This window comes from Maylandia zebra, linkage group LG15 (assembly GCF_041146795.1).
Source record: "Maylandia zebra isolate NMK-2024a linkage group LG15, Mzebra_GT3a, whole genome shotgun sequence".
NCBI classification, from domain to species: Eukaryota; Metazoa; Chordata; class Actinopteri; order Cichliformes; family Cichlidae; genus Maylandia; species Maylandia zebra.
Window position 1 is genome coordinate 40774743 of NC_135181.1, and position 16956 is coordinate 40791698.

Below are 16956 nucleotides of genomic sequence, written 5' to 3' on the forward strand. Positions count from 1 at the left end.
CTTTGAAAATAGAAAAAAACACAATGAAAGTTATTTATTCACAGAAAGTTTTATAATCGTATTTATTATCGGTGATGTGTACGGGTGAGTGTAACGGGGGGAGTGCGGGGATTAAAAAAGCTAAAAATGTTCAAATTTGGGCGAGGAGGAAAAGAAGCCTTAATTTATTTACTGTCTCTTTTTTCACAGCAGAAAACCTCAAATCTGACGAATGTGCCTTAAAGGGTTACACAGCCAACTACTGAAGGTAACAATTGAAATCTTTAGCATGTTTTAGTGCTACCCATTTATCCTTGAGAATACAGATATTTGGTGTAGCGGATTTGAAGCTTTAAATAATATTGTATGCAGTCTGTAACTTCAGTAAGATCATCCGCAAGAGCCCTTTATTCTGAAAATCCATTCGAACGGAAGTTTTGTCCTGCCAGCGGAGTCGCGGAAGGAGGTGATGGAGGAGGGAGGAGAAGGAGGAGGAGGAGGAAGAGGAGGTCTGGTGTGCGCTGAGCAGCAGCAGCAGGTCTGATGATGGTGATGATGATGATGGTGATGATGATGGTGTGAGTCAGACAGCCGAGGATTCAGGCTGCTCACAGCCGCTCCGGAGTAGACAAACCCCGCAAACACACACACACTCACAGGGAACGACGGAGAGGATCCGCGGAGATAAGGTGAGTCCGCAGGCATCACACCCACACCCGCCACTGCGCTGACACTCACACCGGAAAAAACAAATGCACCGTCAGCCGGGGAGGATGTCGGGCAGCAGCCGAGGAGCAGAGCTCCACGGCCGGTCTGATTTCACCACCCGGCTCGGTGCTGGTTTGACTGTATTCCAACAATCTGTGCGCGCGCGCATAGGTGTGCGCGTTCATATAATGGTTATAGACGCGCGTGCCCGACTACGCGCACGCCCGAGGAGCAGTCTTACTATTGAGTGCAGTCACAGTGATTAACATGATGTGAGGAGGTAATGACACCGAGGAGCTGCAGCTGATTGAGAGAACAAAGCTGCAGGTCAGTGTGTGTGTGTGTGTGTGTGTGTGTGTGTGTGTGTGTGTGTGTCGTGACAGTGTTTTATAGTCGTGAAATGCCATCACGAGCACAAAAAATAGTACCGTAAAAGCTGCTGTAGTGAAGATGCTTTTTGAGTTTTAACTTAAAGAACAGTCACACGGTGACCGAAATGTGGTGCAAGTCTCAGAACAGAATGATCAGCAGCCCAGCCTTATCATACTCAGTGATGGAAGTCATCATCATTGATAAATGGTATTTGAGTCAAGTATACTTTAGTTAGCCACCTTTATAGTTAAGAAATAGTGAACTGCATTTAGTAATGATCAGTATTTAGATAATAACTGGTTTGGAGAACACATCCAGATTGGGTTCATACTCAGAGTGCATATGTAGGCAGGGAGCAGGCAGTAAATACAGTAGCTTGTTTTAGTGTCTTAACAGCTAATGAAATCATAATCAATACTGTTTACCAATGATTGATGTAACCTTTTTGTGTCATTAGTTTGTGCAAGAAAAATGACTTTGTGAACTATATGTTGCATTATGTGTGATGTCATAGCTAACACGAGAAGTCAACAGTTGCACTGAGATGATATTTACACAGATAGTATTTTGATTTTTATTACATGTTAGTTAAACGATTACCAAACTCACTGAGTCCCAGAATGATTTACTGCTCTTTAGTCAAAGCCGTTGCTGTCTTAGGGATAAACTCAAGTTTTCCTTTAGTGTCGGCGCTGTGACGCGCATGTGACGTCATTAGCCATTTCCGGGTCAGATGCTTCTTCAAGTTCCCAAAAGCAAACAGAGGCAGAGGCGCCTCTGAGAGTTAGAAAAGGTCCAAAGTCTGACATAAAATGGTCAGCGTGGCTGTTCATAAAGGTGTTCAAGTGTCCACGGAAAAGGATTTATGAGGTTTAGTGGAGTTTAGATAACTATCTGGTGTCTGGATGACACTATACTAAATACTACATCTACCCTATAACTTTGGATGTGAGCACAGACAGGAAAAAGAAGTGAACAGCATGCACATCTGGTGGCTTAGAGGGTTGAACCAGTCACATATAGAACCATTGCCAAACGAATGCAAACACATTAACACAGGTAAGATAAGCGTTCGGTTCTTCTCATCATTCCTGATCTGGAGAGAGGAATGTCATCATATGGCATCGAAAACTTTAGCCAGAAGAACATTTGGGATGAGCCCATGCACAGCTGGAGGTTAGTTATTACTATGTTGCTGCATGGTTTGGATATTCGCAGTGAAAAATATAATTCGCAGTTTGCAGTTTGGCAGGAGTCACAAAGATACACTTCAGACCTCATTGCTCTCACTTCTCATTCACTTTGAATGAGTTGACGTCACGTGTTTCTGCTCCATGTGGCTGTTAGCCAATGACAGGCTCACCTGTGCAGTTGAAGAAGCTGATTTTCAGTCTGTCGTTTACAAACAGTTACAGCAACTAGCTGGGATAATGCTAACTGCTGATCAAAGCTTGGCTAACGTGCTCTGTGATAATTAGTTACTCGTGCTGTGATGATTGTGGCGGCATAGACCACATTAAACATGAGGAACACCAAACATTAAAGCAAAGCATAAGAAATCTTAGTTGGCCTGAGACTGATTCTTCTCTGAAGTGTTCGATTGTTTGGCGTTCAGGATGCTGCGTGCTGCCATTAACAGTGCATATAAAAAGCTTTGGAAGTAAGTGAAGTGTCAGCGCTGTGTGCCTGAGATGAGTGTATGAGTATCCATATCAATATAAAAGGACAAATGTAGCTTCCGGGTCTGAAAAATGAAGCCAACACAGATGTGCAGATGTGTTCTTCTTAATGGCCACCAGTGGGCGATGGTTGTGGTCCATGGCAAAAACACAGCGATACACCGACTGTAGTGTTTGAAACTTTTGGCTTTATTTAGTCAATATGATGGATCTTACTCTGGAATGTATCTTACTCTTTTTGTATTTTTGTATTAATAGTCCAGTTATAACATTGATCATCCTCTTACTTATCCTCATATTTAAAAGCCAAAAACAAATTAAAATTAAAAAATAAGTAAGTGGAAATGCAGCAAGGAGCCTCCTTAAGAAATGAGCCAGCTGAGGTGGCTCTGAATGGGATGCCTCTTGTGTGCCTGCTCAGAGACCTCGGGGACAGACCCAGGATACGCTGAAGTGATTATGCCCTGTGGCTGACTTGGGATTGCCTCAGTATCCCTGGAAGACCTGGAGGAGATGGCAGAGGGAGGAAGATCTCTACTTAGACTGCTCCAACCTCCAGCTGGATAAAGAATAGAAAATGGATCGATTAAAGGCTGGAAACAGAAAAGAAACAAACTCACATCTGAGAAGCAGGAGCATTTGGATGCTTTTAGAGGAGAATGTGTGTTTTTTAAAATCCACTTCTTAATCAAATCCTAAAATTTTGATCTGGCAAGCAGACAGGCACAAGTATGTAGTGACACAAGTAGAAGGAAAAAGTACAGTACTGAAATATGAGTTATTTGCATTTTTGTACTCCTCAGTCTGCTGCAAGCTTCCTGTTGGACCGGTATACTCGCTTCCCACATGTTCACGCCTCAAAATCAGATTTTATCTGAAAAGCTTTCAGTTTACGATTCATTCAGATGTTATTCTCCACAAACATCTCAGAGAGTTAACAGCAACTCCAACTCATCTCCAGGAAGAAGTGGCTTTCTGAATCACATTCAGCTCTTTGCTGCAGGATATTAAACACTGAGATTTTCAACAGAGTGTGAATGATGTGAGGAGTTCAGCTGGAGGTGTGAAACTGCAGCAACCTCAGTGTAAGTGTGAGTACTTGGATTTCTCACGATGTGGGGACATGAATGAGTTCATGCAGTCACATTGTGGTGACGCTTCTCTTTTTAGAGAAAAAATAACATTTCTATACCGCCAGTTGTTACATTTTAGAATGAAGACTTCAAGGTTCTGTTAACTCTTCAGGAAGTGACTGAGTGTTACGCGATAAAATGCGTGTGTGAACTTTGTGCTATTTTTTTCAGGTCACACCTTCTTATTTTAGACAGGAGGGAAATTACATAACGTGTTAATAATTTCATGTTTCGGGTTCGTTGTAATCCTTCATTAAATCCTGTGAAGTTTCATTTAAATCACCAAAGCTATAGAAGAAATAGACGAAAACTATTAATAGAATGTCTTATATTAACACACAGTAAGGCACAAAGGGGAAAGGTTTGAATGTGGTAAGAAAAAATGGAAAAACAATAAGAAAGGACCCACAGCTTCCTCCCACAGTCAGACATGGTTGTTCAGTTAACCCATGATTCTAAACATGCTGTAGGTGTGGATGTGAGTGTGAACAGCCCTGTGACGAACTGGCGAGCTGTCCTAGGTGTACCCTGTCTCTTGCCAGGCCCCCACCCACCCGATCCTGAATTGGATAAGAAAAATGGATGGATTTAAGGATGGGGAAAAATAAACAAATACAGAAAAAAGAAAGAAAAAGGACACAATGTGTCACAAGAATCTTAATATATACATTTAATCTCTCTATGTTTGCCAACTCATTCTAAACAGTCAGGAGGTGAGAAACCAAACTTGGCACAGAGTCTGCACACGCCCCCTGTAGGTTCTCATCTATATCAGTTATTATGCTGCTATCGTGTCGTCTTAGCAACCAACTAGCAATAGGCTAAAATGGACTGTTTTTAGCATTTACACACCTATAATAGCTAAAAAAGAAGAATGCTATCATTTTAATTTCACAACACTAACATTCATATAACTCTGCAATATCTAAATAATACATGATATATTATAATATTGTCATGTTGCCTAGCAACCATCTAGCAACAGGCTTGAATTCATGAAAGGTGACACCCTATAGCAGCCAACAGCATGAACAGGCTAAACAATGCTGCTAACAATACTACAAAAAATAGCATTAATACTATTCTAAAATGTTGATGTAATGTTAATATTAATCACTTCATTAAAATTTCTGTAAAAAGTTAAAGTTACTGGGTAAGGTTGTGGTTTACGTTAAAATTCACCCTTTCAAACCAGTAACTCAGCTTGTTTAAAATTTATGGAGTGAAACTAACAGACCGATGTCACACTGTGTTCACATTGTGCCTGACTGAGCGATGCAGGTGGCTTTGATAAAACTGCATTTTTTATACGGCCTGATACAAACTCAACTTTAGCTCGACACAATAAAAAGAGGGAGGCTCCACCTTGAGTCTTTTTTCAACTCTTTAATTTTGAAAGTTAAATATTTATTGAGTTAAATTCTTAAAGAAGCAGGCCACTAAAGCAGCAAAGTAATATTTCAGAAATCCTGAGGCATCTGTAGAAACTTCCTAGCTGGATGATATGCTGGCTGGATATAAGCTCCTCAGTGCACCCGAGGGCATCCTGATCAACCACCTCAGCGACTTCCTTTTTAGTGGCTCTAGGCTGAGCAAAATAACAGTTAGGAGCATGAAGTGGGCAAGTCCCAGTCTAAACTTAGCTCAAAGGCAGTTCAATGAAAATCTCTATCATTTTGAGTAAAGAGTGTTTTTTTCCTCATACCTTAGAGGTAGAGCTGGGCGATAAGATTTTTTCATATCACGATATGTTTTTTTCATTTCAGGCGATAACGATATCTATCACGATATAAGCCAAATAACTATATTTGTAAGATTTAAATGTGCCGTTGCTCACAAGTAAAATGTGAAATAATCAGCAGCTTGTTTTGATTTAAATATTTATTTCCCATAATAAGTTCAACAGGGTAGATGTACTTAAGGAACATGACTTTTTCAGATAAATAAAGGCAAATATTGCAAACTACACAAAAGGCAGCCGCTAAAGCGTTTAAGTTTCAAAATAGAACAAACGAAACAGACTAAATTGTCAATTCCACTTAGAAACAAAATATTAATTCTAAAAATAAATCTTAGTTTGTTTTACAGAAGAACAGACAAAACTGACTAACTTTTGTCAATATCAAATAAACTGAGAACTAAAAGGAAATTCTCAATCTCTCCTTGTTGTATAGCTGAGCTTTTCAAACAGTTTTAACAGTTACTTTAGTCTGACAAAAGCCGAATGACGAATTAGCGCTTCCAGTCAGAGACTGAGGCTACGTCCACACGTACACGGGTATTTTTGAAAACGGCTAGATTCCTAACCGTGCAGAAATGTCGGCCAATCAGAAGTCTAGAAGCCTCGGTGGGAAAAAGTAAACAAAGCTGGGGCATAGAAGCAGAACCGAGTCGTATGTGTGGAGGGACAGTAACTGTGTGTATATGTAAGCATTTAAACACTGCAGAGAGTAGAGTTAACAGTAACAGTATTGTAGAAATTCATTTCACCGAAACAATAACGTGGCGCACAGTGTGACGCATGCACCAGTTTATTGTATTTCCAGACTTGCTTTCGGCACAATTTACAGTGCACGCTACTCTGTTTTTTGTCAGACTTGAAATAGCCGAAATACCTTCACACTACGGAACTTCTATGGCTCTTCCGTTCGACAATCTCTCCGGCGTTGGAACCATCATCTGTTTTCTCTTCGGTCACGCTCGGTTGATTTTTCTAGTCAGCACACTCATTTCCTCCATTATGCGCTGGCTGCTTCCCAAACAAACACACGTGCGGCTTGGCACTTGTGCTGTACGTAACAAGTCACGCGACGTGACGCTGCGGCTGTGATTGGTTCGGCTCTGCGCTACTTAATTTGGATCGGCTGACCTTTTTTTATTTTTTATTTTTTTTTATTTTAAGAGGACAAGAGCGGCGAGGTCTATCGCGATAGCTTAATTTCTCTATCGAGTAAAAGTTATATCGCGATACATATCGTTCTATCGCCCAGCTCTACTTAGAGGGTTACCTCAGCAGCTGGAGCTTGGAGTGAGAAAGAATTGACTTTTTCTGCTGGAGAACAATGGCCTTAGACTGAAAGAGCTGACTTTCATCAGTGCATGCTGTCATTTGTGTTCATCTGCAAAAACGGACGCACCTCAACTTCGCCCTGAGATCCTCTCCATGACTATGATAAAACAGGATGACGGATTATGAACGAGGCTGTGGATAGAGTTTTGTGTTTATTGTGTGTTGGCCCATCAGAGGGCGTAATCCACCAAATAACTTGACTTTTGCCTGTTATAGAAGATTTTTCTTTATCAGTCTGATCGATTGGTGAGCTGAGCAGAGTGGAATAATCTTTTTAAGCACAACTTATACGATAAAAATAATTTTTATCGTTCTTGCTTCGTCTCCATTTAAAGCAGGCCTGCACTGTCAGTAGCAATGACAGTAACAATTAGAATAATGAAATTCATATCCTGGTCTCACATTGGTCTGTTTTTTTTAGATTCTGTGTCTGCAGCTCTGATGCTGCTGCTTTAGTTGGAGGTGTTTTCCCTGCTGCCTGCCTCCGCGCAGGAAGTGACATCAAGTGATGTGGGCAGGCAGGTTACCTTGACAACAGCCCTGCTGGTGCCGATGACATGTTTGCTCTCCTCTCTCAGTGCCGTCACCACGGCGACTGGAAACACACTCTCTCTCTTTATCACACACACACACACACACACACACAGTACATTGAGATGCTGCCATGGTTATATCCAGAAGCACAATGGAAGCTATCATGAGGCAGGTGTATGTGTGATGCTCGTCATGCTGATGGATTAACGAGGTGGTGATTGGCTGGTGGTCTGAATCTGTGGCAGAGATAAGGAGGTGGTGACGTTGGTGAGGAGGAGAAGGAGCTCCCTTTAGACTCGCTGTTGTCTTTCCTTCTCTGGGGTTTGTTTTCAGCTCTCCTCTTTAACGACATGGAAAAGTGTCATTTGTGCACGTTAGTCATTCTGAAGGGGTGGAGGGAGGCTCACAGCCTGGAAATCCTGAAATTACTTAAATTTGCCTGTATGTATTTGTACTGTTTCAAGTGATTAAACCAATAATGAAAGTAAGTACTAAAGAAAAACCAAAAAGAAAAATTCTACATTTTTCAGTCATTTCAATGATTTTTCAATAATTTAAAGTCCGGTCATTGTACCTGATCATTTTTAGAGGAGTGTTTTTTCTTTGTGAACTTGCGTAACAGTTACCTTTGAATTATTTAGACACAAAAAGGGACCTAACTTAAGGGATGACAACTTAGCAAAGGACCAGTTTTAATTGTTGGTTATTACCAGCATGTCACAAAAACACATCATTTGTTTCAAATTCTTCAGTTAGAAAGGAATACAATAGAGTAGAATAGCCCTTTATTGTCACTGCATATATACAACGAAAGTGTTGAATCTCTAAATGCAAAAGGTAACACAAATAGATGTAAGATAGTAGTTTTGCACCAGCAAAGTGATTCCGAGGGCTTTTAGCTAAAACTTGCCATGTCTTGGCATTTTTTGTCAGTCTTGTGTTGTGAACAAAAATAGTTGAAAATTGAACAAAATTGGCCTGAAAAACTATCTACATCCGATGAACAGCATCCGAAAGTCCTGTCCTTAAGAAATAGGAAAAAAGCAGCTAAGACCTGACACAGGACATGACAGACGCATCTGACCCTCGATCCATCGACTGTTCGCCAAAGATTCATCAGATATGGTCTCTGTGGAAGTCTGGCTGTCAACGAGACATCGTTAAAGAGGTGAAACAGGAAGAAAAGGCCGAGGTATACCAAATTACACAAGACTGGACTGAAAACAAGTTGTATAGAGTGATGAATCTAAATTGAATTCATTGGCCATCAAATAACTGTCGACAGGCACGTGTAAAACTCTGTGTGGGTGAGCTGTAAGGTGTAAAGCTTTAACAAAACTAAATAAAGTGTTCTTATAAAGGTGAGATGAGCTACACGAGGCACAAGCAAAGCTGGGCTTTTTACTATCTTGTACCTTAGGTGGACCTGGAAGGTGCTCTGCTACCTTCATGGACACCTAGGGAAACAGAGTAGTTGTCCACACTTCACTTTTAGCCCCACACTTCAAATGAATGCAATGTTTAAGGTGATATAATGTGCAGGACATCGTTTTGACCCTTTCATTTTGATCCAGTCGTATTAAATAATCCAGCTTATGTTCTTGTCCTGTCTTCTTTAGCTTACAGATCGTAGAGCCAGAGAAGCAGGTGAACTGTAGTTCCCAGAATGCCAGAGCAGAGTAATGACTACCGGGTGGTGGTGTTCGGTGCCGGCGGGGTGGGGAAGAGCTCGCTGGTGCTTCGGTTCGTGAAAGGCACCTTCAGAGACACCTACATCCCCACAGTCGAGGACACCTACAGACAGGTGGGGCTCTTGAGCATCTTCACGCATGATCAGAAAGTTTGGCTGTAAAAGTTTCTAATACCATGAATGAAATGTGCATACATTTAAGGTTTCTGCAATTACTAACACAGAGTGAGCCCCAACCATGCCATAGCTTTGCCAAACATCACCCACATCGTTTAGTGTTATTTGGGCTCTATTCAGTCTTCACAGCAAACTATTAAGTGCACCAGGTCTTGACCAAAATTGGCTCAAGTTTGATGTAGAATATTTTTGCTATATTTGGCTTAGAACCATTTTATGAATTATCATAAGGCCATCAGCACTGATTCATTGCTATCTGGGGCATCTCAGATAAGAAGCAGAAAAAGCTGGTTGGCTGAAGCAGTTAAAAAGAAACTGACACTTGCGTCTGGATAATGTTTCCTTCCACACTGCAGTAACAGAAATGTGTAAACGAAACCCTCCTATCAAATCTGCTGTCACTGTTAATACCTGACATCAGTGCCTGTCATCCCTGCAGGTGATCAGCTGTGATAAGAGCGTCTGCACGCTGGAGATTACTGACACAACAGGAAGTCACCAGTTTCCCGCCATGCAGCGTCTGTCTATCTCCAGAGGCCATGCCTTCATCCTAGTGTACTCCATCACCAGCCGCCAGTCACTGGAGGAGCTCAAACCCATCTATCAACAGGTCACACTCTGCAGATTAATTGCACCACTGCACATTAAACTCACAAAAATCTTTCAGAAACTTTGGTTTTCCAACGCCATTGTTATCACAGATGTTGAAGCACACACCAAACACACCTCCACAGATGATACCGTCAGTCTGGTGGTGCAGAAACAAAGTGAAAAATGCCTCAGTGATATGCAGTTCACTGCAGAAGTCATGCTCAGGACTGACAGCTTCATCTTTGATGACCTAATGTTTAGTCCTAACTGATGTTATCTCATGCCCATTTAGGTTTTGGCCATTAAAGGCAGCGTGGAATCCATTCCCATCATGCTTGTGGGCAACAAAAGCGATGAAACGGCTCAGCGTGAGGTGGAGATGAAGGAAGGTGAGGCTCAGGCGGCTGCCTGGAAGTGTGCCTTCATGGAGACGTCGGCCAAGACGAACACCAACGTCAAGGAACTGTTCCAGGAGTTGCTGGCCCTAGAGAAGAAGCGGGACATGAGCCTGAGCATCGACGGGAAACGGTCGGGAAAACAGAAACGAGCTGACAAGCTGAAGGGAAAGTGCAGTGTCATGTAGAGCAGCTGGCAGCTGCAGAGGACTCACTGCAAAGGACTCACAGACTTTAGAGTCTGTCTGAATGCTAGAGCCCAAATGAACAAAATGACTAATAACTTAAAATGGAATCTGGAATATTTGAATATTTATATCAAGACCTCGGGCTCCTGCTACACCTGACATGGATTGTGTTTATGGTCTAAACTATTTGTAAAAAAAGCAAACAAAAAAACTTTTTACATACTCAACTAACTCCTGCCACTATTAACAATTACATGAAAGAGTAAGGAGTACTTCACTAATGTCATTGTAAATGTTGAGCCAAAAATCAGATTATGGTTAAGCTCGAGTTTGTTCCAGCAGTTCCTACAGGACCAACCCAACTGGTCCTGACAGCTTTATTTTAGAGATGATCTTATTTTCAGCTCATTATGTTTCTGGGACTCGACAACATTAGACTTGCATGATTCTTAGTTCACAGAAACTCATTGTATACTGGCCCTTTATAGAGCCCCTCAGTTCTGTCTAAAACCAGCTCTCTCCTCCATGGTTTGTAAAGGTCCCTTTCTCTCCGAGTCCTTTGTGTGAATTGGCCCACTGTTGGAAGCCTGCCGAGGGGCAGCATGCAATGCTTGTGTGCAGATGACTGTGTAAACAAAAAGAAAACAGTTAAAACCCAAACACACACACAAACAACAACCTAGGGTGGACTTAAAGGACTATAGCCTTCACAGGGTCACCTGTGCAGCCAGGTGAGTTATAGTGGTACCCTGGATATCAATTAATTTAACATGACCTCCTACAACACAAGATGGTACATCTCAAGGAGTTTATCCCAATAAATACATGTTCAAATGTTTATGTAACAAAGTAAGAAAAAGCAGAGTAGTTCCTGTGTAAGATTTTATTTTTCGGCATGCTGCTTAAAATAGTGGAAATAAAACCAGCGCAGCAGGCTTCACACTTAAGCTAAGTTTAAGTACACAACCAGAAAGCACTAGTTTTTAAAATCTAACAGTTATTATCTATTAACCATTAGCTCACAAGAATGATGAAACTCTTTTGGCCTGCTTTCACTTGTCCCCCGTTGACATTCTAGCAACATGCAATGATGAGCAAGAAACCCAGGAACTGGATGGAACATGTTAGCATGCTAAATCTGATGTTGCAGAATATGAACTCAGTGATACTACATTTACTTTAGTCATCTGTATGACATGCTCAACACTAGTATTTGGGGCTGTCAGGTTTGCTAAAACATGCTAGCATGCTAATATATTAGGCATTCCCAAAAAGAACATTTGTGGCTGCTTGCTGCCCCCTAGTGGCAGAGGGGAGCATGGTTTACGTTTTTGAAATCCTGTGGCACTCTTGATTGGCTGCCTCAGGACTATTCATCACATATATACCAGACATTTATTCTCCGTCCTGCAGATAGGGCAGAAAAATAATTAAATAATCCTTTATCTAAGAAGTCTAACTGCTTTTCTATTGTGATTCCCTCCTTGGTGGCTGTGGCTGTTTTTTATCTTGGAGCTCAGCTTTCTGCTGTGATTAGATCTTCAACATGCAAGCTAACAGTGTTTAGCCTCTGAACTCTCAGCTGACGGACTGCAGTGGAAACATCAGATTTCACCTTAACTCAGCAGGAAACTACAAAACGGCTTCAGTGATTTTCCAGCTGGCCTTTTGCACTGTTTTCATTTTCATCAAACACACAGAAAACAAAACATTGTTAGCATTAGCGGGGAGGTGCAGGGAAGCATGCAGCTACTGTACAAGTGATTTAAAGGAACAATCCAAAATATCTGGAAGCACCTTTTGTAGTGGTTCATCTCTGCGTGTCCAACACAGAGATGGAGCCAGGACGTGTTAAGTCTAGCTTAGCACAAGGACTGGAAGCAGCAGGGGAAACTTCCAGCAAACCTAAGATAATGAACTGTGCTGTCTTATGCTTATGCAATGCTAACTCACTATCTGTTAGTGTTGATAGTTTTTAGATGCTTTTAATTAATTAATTCCAAAACTACTTTTGTGGTTCTTAAAAGATCAGTTATTTTCACACACCAGGGTCAGGACAGAGAGGCAAACATTATTAAAACAGGTCCACTCTGCTAGTTTCTAGCTCTGTATTTTTATTGTGAGCCTCAGTTTCACAGTGATCGTTATTGATCACAGGCCTTGGTGCCATTCCTCAGTTAATCGTCCGTCTCAAATAAGCTGTTTTAGCTCCTTCCCCTGCAATGTAGCTTTCCTCTGATTGGCTGACCCTGACTTTGGATGCTTTTAAATAATTAATATACGTTACTATTAAAATGAAAAGGAAACAGTCATTTCTCTACCAAGGACAGGGTTACATCTTTTACCATCTTACAGTGCAGGATTTTCCCAGGTCTTTTTAGACAGTACTCACGGCCACTGATCAGTGGTCATGACAGTTTACATATTAATAAAAAGAAACTGACCTCAAAGCTCAGGTTAGTCAGTAATGCTAATGTTGGTCATTATTCAAATAGGAAACCTGCGGCTTAGAAGACCATAAGACTCAAATATTATGTTCAGTGTGGCAGAAACTGTGAAACAGTTGTCTGTGCATCTCTGAGTGCATCAAACAGGAGCTTTGCATAAATATGTGCACGTAGCTGCACTGCCTGAGCTTGTGAGATGCATCTCTGCCGTCATTTCGCTCCGGGGTCTGACCATGAGATCTGACTCACTCCTATATGTAATATCAAATGTTTGTGCTGACTTTTGATATTCCCATGAAAGTAATGTCACATCTAAGGAACAAGAAGTCCTGTTCCAAAGCTGAGAATGTGTTTTACAAAATTTACCAGCGTGTTAAAGCTAAAATATCACAGTAACTAATTCTTCTTTTAAGCTGACTTCATGTTAACTGACTGTCCTGAAAAAGAATCAAACTAAGCAAACATTTTATTTAAAATAACCAGAAACATGTGAGACGTGTCTCGATCAGCCATGTCACTGGACCTGTTAGAGTGTACCAAACTCCAAAATTTGCATGTCACACCCCTTTTGCCACTCAGATTTTCATATTTTCACCTGAGTTTCTTACTCAAGGTGCTTTTTACATTATTTTATGGTTCAGAATCCAACACACAGATGCAGGAGACAGAGCCACAGGTCGTCTGAGTAAATCCTGAACCACCGTAAACAACATTATTTTTGAGTGTGTCGTAGAGGAGCTTTGTGTAACCAGTGAGAACTATAAGAGTTCGCTTCAGGAGATGTGACTGAAACAGTATTACTGGCACTACTATACTGACAGCCTTTTATCAAATGAATATAAAAAACCCGATGGGTTCAGACTTCTTCCACATGGTTTATAATTTTACACTGACATCATTCAGAAAGCATGTGTAGTTTACTAGTTTAGCCCCCATCGTGGGATTTTGAGTGATTGCTTTTATTATTATAAAAATACTATTAATTTAAGAATGAATATTTGAAGTTTGATACTTGTATCCACCTGTGAAAGAAGTTTTATGCTGCATGATTGTAACATAGTTCCAATATTGATTTTAGACACTATACTTTGGAACTCTTATGGTTACTCGTAATAAACATTTTAGGATGAAAACTTTTAAAACCACACGTTAAACGTATCCAAGTAGCTTTTCTAATAATTACAGTTTTTGCCCCATAACAAATCATCCTGTTTAAAAATCACATCTCTCTGAACATTATGGCAGTCATACTGGCGCATCATTGCAATGACCAGCAGTGACCAGTACAACATCTCTTTGTACATATTTGTGCTGTTCGTGCTACTTTAAACAAACACTATTTTTGCCTGAACAAAATCCAGGCTGACGTAGTGAAAGCAGGTGTAGCTGTGTACAAATGAAACTATAGCAGGACATTAGAGACACAGCTCGGTGGAGCTATGCTAATTCCTTTCATGTATTTCTGTGTTCATACTAGCTCCCAAACAGTGCGGATTATTAACACTGAGCAGGGCAGGGAACATGAAAACGCTGGTGTTGGACTGATTTTATGGGAATCCTCGTTTCCCCACTTTGCTGATCCACAGTGGGAGCTAAACTGGAATTTTGCATACCTTGTGCTAAGCTAGCCTTTATATTTAATACTCTTGAAGACCTCAGATATGTATTTTCTCATCACACCAACAGGATTTCTAAATGTTGGGCTGTTCCTTTACCTGGCAGGAAAGCTGACCGTGCTACATTCAAAATGCCTTTCCTTCCATTTTACTTGACAATTTATAATCTGAAAATAAGTGAGCTTAAAAACTTTACGAAGCACAAACGCTAGAACACGTTAGACGAGCTCATGTTATGTACACGTCAGCTTTGTATTTAATTTCACTGTATAAAGCTTTTCATCATGCTGTGTTCTTGAACTGTCACCATGCCTCACTGTTAGCTGTGTTCAGCTTTAGCAATATCAGAAACGGCTGCACTTTGTACGTGGGCAGTAGAAATAACTCTCAGCAGTTTATTGATGCCAATAAATTCTTTTATCAGCAAATTCACGATCTTATCATTCCACTACTGCATGTACATGTTCAGGTTAACTGACTTAATCTGAACGCAAGATGCTTTCATTTGTATTTCCTCAACATGAATGACACTCACAAACTATGAATGAATAAAAAGGATATATATTGCACTCCAAAGAATCCGGAATACAGATTATTTTTTAGTGGTAAAGATGGGAGTAGTCCCTCCCCCCGCTCCCACAGAGCCAATAAAAGAGCTGAACAGAAAACATCTGATACAAATTTGACATTGACAGCAGTTTGTGTGGTGGCACGGATCTGATTGTTATCATAGTGAAGGTATAGATACGTGTATATACTAAAACAGCTGTATTGATCTACTTTACTGACCTGGGCTTAAGCTCCACTTTATAATCCTGCAGCATTGTTCTGTTAATGTGCTACCTACAAAATAGCTCTTAAAGTCACAACATGGAAATACAAATGCCATATGACGGCTGTAGCTCAGGTGGTAGAGCAGGTCAACTACCTAAAGGTTGGTAGTTCAATCCTAGTCTGCTCTAGTCTGCATGCCAGATATCCTTGGGCAAAATACGAACCCCAGGCTGGTCGTGTGAATGTGTATGAATGTTAGTTAGATAGCACTAAAAACTTGTGAATGAATGAGTTGTGCAAAGCGCTTTGAGTGCTCAGAGTACAAAAGTGCTGTATGAGAACCAGTCCTTATGTTTAGTTTCTTGCCAACAATGTGAGCATTAGTTATATTTTCTTACCTATGCTATATCTCAAATTGCATCCATCAGTAAAAATGAGTCAGTGGTTTGTACACTTGTACTTGCATGAATTTTAAAGAGTGTTGTGCAGTTTTTGGAAATAAACTATAATGAAATTTTTTTTTCTGCAGTAAAGACAACAACACAACAGTACCCCATACATGTAATGTCAGTACCTTAGAAAAAAAGAATAAAGGGGAAAAAAGCCATCACTGGCATCAGTGCCGATGATGGCCTAACGATTGAAGACTGATTAGAAACTAGTTGCTGATTGGTTATGATCACTGAGAAGTGTGAAAAGTGTACGACGAAATACTTAAAACAGTCACATTTAACTGTTTACTTCCGGTCTTTGGTGCCTTTCAAGGACCCAGTCTAAGCAGACCAGGTAGGCCAAGTCCTGTGAAGGATGGATTTTGACCCAGAGCCCACACAGCAACACAGGGACAATATGCTTGTATTTAAGTTGTGTAAACTGAAAAATATTCAAGGCTTCAGGGACTCTTCTTGTTGTTTCTCTTCTCTCTATGCAAACACCAGTTGTTTAGCAACAGTGAAGCTTTTACCCCAACAAAATAATTTGCTGCCATCTGGTGGTCGGCATCTATATATACTATCTATCTATCTATCTATCTATCTATCTATCTATCTATCTATCTATCTATCTATCTATCTATCTATCTATCTATCTATCTATCTATCTAACTAATGAATGACATTTAAATTGGCCACTTTATCAGTGCACATCAAAGGGTCTCATTGACAGCACAGAGATAAATCAGATGTCTTACTCGTGAGGAGCAAACTCAACCTAATTTAACAGTTGAAAAGGGTCAACTTTCTTTATACCGTGACTTTATGTGCTACAGCTTGAGACCCATTGAGTCTGGGTTATCTTGTGAGGCACTTCTGTGTAACCGGAAATCCAGAGAGTGTGAATGTCAGATTATATTAGAGACCTTCTTCGTCCTCCGTAACTCCATTGAATAAACTATTATTATGCACTTTTTGTCCAGAAGCTGCTGTGCAAGCAGTTGACTCAGAGAACATTTGTTTGTCAGCACACACTGTGCGGTACAAGATATGTGGGTTTGTGTGAGTAACTGGTCATTTGTTTGTGCAAACTGCTTGGTGGATTTTCCCCTGCAGCCACACAACACAGTCTAGTTTGTACCTGAATTTTGTCTTTTTATTTTTTTTAATCT

General features: G+C 40.7%; 1 protein-coding gene across 4 annotated transcripts; it reads left to right on the forward strand.

Moving 5' to 3' along the window:
- The first annotated feature begins 436 nt into the window (after positions 1 to 436).
- diras1a (DIRAS family, GTP-binding RAS-like 1a) lies at positions 437 to 15007 on the forward strand. Of its 4 annotated transcripts, none has more exons than XM_004561540.3 (4): positions 437 to 668; positions 9095 to 9279; positions 9782 to 9952; positions 10226 to 15007. In XM_004561540.3, exons 2-4 carry the CDS (start codon positions 9142 to 9144, stop codon positions 10514 to 10516), a joined length of 600 nt encoding a protein of 199 aa, XP_004561597.1. In that variant the 5' UTR covers positions 437 to 668; positions 9095 to 9141; the 3' UTR covers positions 10517 to 15007. The 4 variants fall into 4 exon arrangements, with proteins under 4 accessions (XP_004561597.1, XP_004561598.1, XP_076730581.1 ...); XM_004561541.3 differs by lacking the exon at positions 437 to 668 and adding an exon at positions 914 to 1014; XM_076874466.1 differs by lacking the exon at positions 437 to 668 and adding an exon at positions 3649 to 3823.
- Positions 15008 to 16956: the final 1949 nt, after the last annotated feature.